Genomic DNA, 6,000 nt, shown 5'->3' on the forward strand with positions numbered 1-6,000 from the left:
CAAGTCTTTCACCGGTGGCCTGTGAAAACACGTTCGATAACAAAGCATATGTTCTTTCTAGATACAAATATGAGCCCTACCCTACTTTGGTTGTCTACTTATTTGTATCTAATATTATTTCATAGGCATTTTTCTTGTGATGTAAGCGTGAGCGCTTGAATACAAGTTTCTTACCTTTTACATAAGACCTAGGTGTGACCGTGACGCTGTCCCCTGTCCTCTATGCATTACATACCTTTATCGATAGACCTATACATAGAATAACCCATTCACAGACGAAACAACAAGTGACTTGGCAGCTAAAATGCATGTTGACTGCCCAACTATAAAACTATCAATCAACTTCATATACAGGCACAGTTTTCACAATAGGTTTGCGTTTCCTTACACAAGCACTACAGACACATTCGGAGTGTTACGTGACTGCATTCGTGAAAAACCGTTAATAAAACGTATTCGTTTACACGGTAATGTTAATATATATATATATATATATATATATATATATATAAATTCTTGTTCTTTATATAATATAACATTACGACGTAAATGTATACTTTTGTAAGCTCGTTATGCCGAGTAATAGCACAGCTCTCACGACATATGGTGATCATATGTGATCATATATATCATGATCACAGCACGTGATGCCACCACCAGTCACGTGAACACTAGCGGGGTTTGATATGATTGCGTGAATGCTCGCTACGCATGAGCAATATATAACTACACACCGTACTAAATACGGACGACATCCACGGACGAGCTGATCCCCGTCGGTAACGCATCGAGTGAAGCAGCGCACCCAGCTACGCGTAATCCGTATATACATGAGCTTCAGCCTCCAGCGAACGCCATCGCGAGACATAAGACGCGCAAGGCTTGACCGACGCACGCATGAGTACACTCAACGTCGTACTCTCACATGTCACTACTCACGTTTATTGCAGCCAGGAGAACATGTAGGCCTATATCTACTGCTATTTTACATCACACGCTGTGTTTATGAGCATCCGATCGCAATACGGCACTGCGACCATGGTTCGCTTTAAATTCCGTTTCGTTGTAAACAATAATAACGATCATAATAATAATAATAGTAATAATAACAATAGTAGTAATATCGTTGTAATGCAGAATCAGAATTTATACAAGCCCTTTCCTCACGCTCACTGCCATACCAAATGATGAACAAGATGTAGGCCTAGTGGGAACGCGGAGCACACTTCCAACTATTTCTGTTTACAGATGTTGCAAGCACAGGTTAAGTCTGTCAGCTTGTATGTCAGCAGCAGCACTGTTCAGAAAGCTAGGCCTGGCAGTCCTCTCACGCGTCCATGCTCTACGGGGCCGCAGCCGGGGGCCGCAGTAGCCCTACAACGCGTTTAATTTGTCACTCAGAATTTCGTCGGCGGTTTAAAAAACGTCTCAATCTCATTGGTTAAAAAATCGAGTAAACGAAGCTGGGCGCAATACGGTGCCATGTAAGCTGTGTATCACGTATCGAGGAGGTATACTCGCACGGTGAGAACACAGGCGAATATACAGAAAGAGGATCATCATAGAACCACATAGCGCTCACACGGCTCGTGCCAGTACAAAAGTCGCCACGTTCAGGGTCGAACGTTACATGTCGATGTGGAATCTGCATCCAGCGAATTTATATGTATCGGTGACGGATAATAGATGACGGTGGCGTCTCGTTGCGGTCGTCTTCACTGAGTGGATTTCGTATAACAATCGTATAAAGAACGAGGCATGAGTGACGCCACGCTGATGAGCTGTGATGCAGATTTCCTGCTGGAATGCAACAGCAATGGATGGGGAGTCTCTCGTTCTCTCGCTCTCCCTCCGTCTCCTGCTCCCTCTCTTTATCCCCGATACTCAGCCACGCAGGTAAAGAGAAGAGACGAGTCCAGTACTGTTGTAGTGAACGCGGTTACGACGCTTGCGGCGGCTTCGTGTAATCTTCGACGAGAAATACCAAATACGACGGCCAGTAGATGATGTTGAAGATGAAGAAGGAGAGCGGGAAGATAATTCGACAGCGGTCGTCCAGGACCTTTGCCTTCTTCTTGTGCTTCTCGTCCATCATCTTCTGAGTTTGCTCCTCTGTGGTCATCACTGGCAGCGCGCTGGCGGCGTAGTCCGTCTGCAAACACAACACCAGCATATAGAGCAAGATGGCTGACTAGAATTCAGATGCAAATGGTCATTCGTGAGAATAAACAATCGCCGCATTGCGGCAATCTATATAATCTAATGCGATCTAACTAAACGTGTGTGGCTGGCTATACGTCGTAGATTTAAATTGCGATCTTGAAATGTCGATATATTCTCGTAGTTTGTGTAACGATAGAACATATTTCTTACGTTCATAAACATGAGATGCTAGGAGATTGTGAATAGGACAATTCGTGGTTTGCGAATTATCAAAAGGTAATTTTCTCAAACTATATGCATTTTAATTCGTTTGAATTTATTCAGACGAAATCAAGTGATAAACACTGCGAACCCGACTAGCACCATTTCAAAGCATCGCTGATAATGAGCAGACCATGTGAAATTTGTATTTTGATCAGCAGTGTAAATATTTGAACACCAGATGGCGCCATGTGACTGACGCAACGTAAGTCACAGTTCCGTAGAAAACAACTACATAGAACATGGAACATAACTTCGCTAACATTAACTTGCCAAAATATACGATACATACCCGCCCCAAGCTTTTCAAAAAGGAGGGTGGCATGACAGGAGCACTTAAAATTTTCTGTGAAATAATTTGCGCGAAGCGCACATCACGAGCGCGAAGTTCATCACAGCCGGGTCCCCTGCTTGGAGCATTTTTGCACACAATGTATGCCCAATATTTCAGAAAATAATGGTTGATCGGCTGGCTAATCGAAAGTTTTATACGCGCGATACAAATGCTTTATGCATAAACACGCGAAAATATTGGCCCTACGCTATCATTTGCGCAACGAATTGACTTGCCGGCCAAATAACTAATTCCCGGGTAAACTCTGGAACAAAAGGGAGTGCAACCGCACCCATCGCACCCCTCCCCACCTTCGGACGGCCATGCGATATATTATAATGTTAATGTTATGCTATGCATGTCATACGTCGAACTACGCATTTGAAATCATGCATCGTCGGCTAACAACAAAGCTATCAAAATCTCTGCTCTGAAAGGGAAATTTTTATGTAAAGTAGATTAATATCAAGTATTCAGATCAAATTTAATTAATCCGGCATAGGATTTCCGGGCAAACGTTGTTATTATTATGAGACTGAATCGGTGGCACAAATGCGTTTATGGAAACGAAATTGCCCATTTTCTATCCTACCTTCGTTCAGATCGTTATAGTTTTGGTTTCATCAGTTTCCTTATTTATTCATAAGCGTTAAGCTATAGTTTAGAAAGTACAAGCTTGTAATTAATATTCAAATTATTATGCGAAATGAAGCAGCGCTATCGTGTTAGAGAGTATTCATGCTTGTGCGAAGCTGCTGCGTGTGCATACGATTCCGCATAATTGGTAGGCTATTATCGTCCCCACACTGCTTTTCCTCTAACACACACACAGGGAAAATACACACTAGGACTCTAATGTCAAACAAGGCATACGCAGTTCATTGACGTATATCACCATCCGACATATAAGGGTTCCTCGGTGAAATAAAGCCTCCGCGATATTAAAACTTTACGTCTCTATTTCGAATTAATTTAATCGGTCCGTCGACTACACAAGTTATTGAGCGACAGCGTCTATTGATCAGTACTTCTACGTTCTAATTTAGCACAACCCTTTCACACATACGTCTCTTGCACGTGCAGCGGACATTTATAGTCCTAAGTCCTAATTAAAACTTTAAATTTATCTGCCACATTTTAGCGTTACAGCTTAACTAGAGAGCTTTTGAGAAAAATACATCGAAAAAACAGTTAGTTAAACACGTAAAGTGACTGTCATTAGCATATATGTAAAAGGAATTACCATATAGTTTTCCACGTTCAATATTCTCGTAAAATAGACGATAAAATAGTCCAAGGAGGTAAACACGTATTTATACGTACTTATTTACCTCTGTAATATGTACAATAATACAATACTATAATGATCGGCATTAGCATACATTATTCATGCGCAGCATGAGCTAAATATGAAAGTAATCTAAATATTGTGTTAATAATGTACGCTCAGAACGATAGTTAAGCTTTTTTGTGATTATATGTATACATATATAAATAAATATAATATAATTATATATATTATATATATATATATATATAAGCTAATATATAAGTATAGCGGTTAGCAAGGTAAGTATAAGTAATGGGTGAGTATAAGCGTAAGCAGACCTCGCAGCCGTCGCTGTTCTCGCTTTGCCAGCCCATCGAGTCGGGTATGTGCTGCGAGTTATCTCTCCACACACAGTCACTTACTGTTTCACCGGCCAGCCGGGAGCCGATCGTCTTGTACGTCTTAGGAACGGGCAGCGCGTTCTACAACATACAGGGCCGAACCGGCGATTAATACCTGCACGGCGCGTACGCAGCCTTTACAGCGCCGCTAAATTTACTAAGCTTGGCAAAGAGAGACTCTTCCAATTAGATATGTGGCATGTCCGCCATCTATGTGCATCTACTCCCCCCCCCCACTGTTTCGTATGCCCTCCGCTGTCGTTGCCTCTGTGCTGCACACTCTAATGCCGCTAGTTCATTCGTGTTACCCTCTCCCTGCCACCGCCCCTCCTGATTCCCTCCCTCTGATCCTGCCCCTGTCATGTTTCCTGACTCTGACGCTTCTAGGCCACCCGTCTTTGCCTGGTCCATCTAAATCGCCGCTCACTCACTCACTCACTCACTCACTCACTCACTCACTCACTCACTCACTCACTCACTCACTCACTCACTCACTCACTCACTTACTCATTCACTCACTCACTCACTCGCTCACACGCTAACTCACACACTCTCCCTATCACCCTACCTCTGATGTAATGCATAAGGACACTAAATCGTAACCGAATCAGACGCTTGGCGTTTTGCGGCTCCACCTACCCTCTAGTCTGCACGCAGAGTATAAGTTTGCCCCGCTAAGATTTTGATACAGTGGCGCCGGTTTCTTCGTCGAAACGAAACAGCATTTAAGATAATAATTTTAACAAATGGGCGAGTCGTGCAGTGTTATTTCGCGCAAGTTTTGAAAACGTGGGAATTTTGCAGACGATTAATTAGCGTAGCGTGTTGAGAACACGAGTCGTTGAAACTGTTTTGTACGTTTACACGAATAATTTACGTGCAGCCCACCGCAAACTTGGATATATATTAGGAAATTGCTAACCGTTAAACGCAGAAGCGCTCGCCTCTTGCAAGTCGTCGGGTCTTAAAACGACTATACGGTCGCCATGATCAATGCTTGACATTATAGCTGGCGCCTAACAACGAATTGCGTCACACAAAAGTGCAGACTCAAAGCAACTATGCAGAAAAGCACTATTCTAATAACGTGTAAACTACCAGTATGGTTAGCGCGCCTACATCATTCACAATAATCGTACACCACGATAAATAGACAGCTTAGGCTGACGCTCAGGTGAACATCGAACGAAATTGGTCGATTGCGTCACGTGAACATTGCTTGGCGCGCGCGGGCCATTTTCTTCTTTACCCCGTCCGTGAAAATCATCTGTGTGGTGGTGAGCTTGTCGTTATCTTGGTGCCGCATCTTGGCGCCGAGCCCGCAGAAGCCTGGCTTGATGGCCCGTTGTGGGGGACGCTTGCGGGAGAGATAATTGGTCATTGTGAACTCCAACAGAGCGCCGAAAACAAATATCGTGCATGTGCCCATCCAAACCTGAAGGCGAAATCCAAACACCATAATCTTTATATAGCAATTGGGAGCGGAAAACAGCATGTTAACAAACGTTATAATTTAAAGGGATGTGAAATCATAATAGAAATAATATATAGTTATATATATATACATATAT

The 6,000-nt window shown here is 42.9% G+C and overlaps 1 protein-coding gene across 7 annotated transcripts in view; it reads right to left on the reverse strand.

The window, feature by feature from the left end:
• Window positions 1–532: 532 nt before the first annotated feature.
• The window catches only part of LOC106821464 (glycine receptor subunit alphaZ1-like), a 169,502-nt gene continuing 164,034 nt past the window's right edge, over window positions 533–6,000 (reverse strand). For 5 of the 7 annotated variants that reach the window (XM_014826285.1, XM_014826282.1, XM_014826281.1 and 2 more), the window contains 3 exons: window positions 5,679–5,864; window positions 4,367–4,510; window positions 533–2,152 (listed from right to left, as the gene is read on the reverse strand). In XM_014826285.1, coding sequence (XP_014681771.1) covers window positions 1,940–2,152; window positions 4,367–4,510; window positions 5,679–5,864 — 543 coding nt within the window. In that variant the 3' untranslated portion in view covers window positions 533–1,939. The remainder of the gene's footprint in view (window positions 2,153–4,366; window positions 4,511–5,678; window positions 5,865–6,000) is intronic. The other 2 variants (XM_014826283.1, XM_014826284.1) reach the window with 2 other exon arrangements.

Source organism: Priapulus caudatus, unplaced genomic scaffold (genome assembly GCF_000485595.1).
Source record: "Priapulus caudatus unplaced genomic scaffold, Priapulus_caudatus-5.0.1 Scaffold74, whole genome shotgun sequence".
NCBI lineage: Eukaryota > Metazoa > Priapulida > Priapulimorpha > Priapulimorphida > Priapulidae > Priapulus > Priapulus caudatus.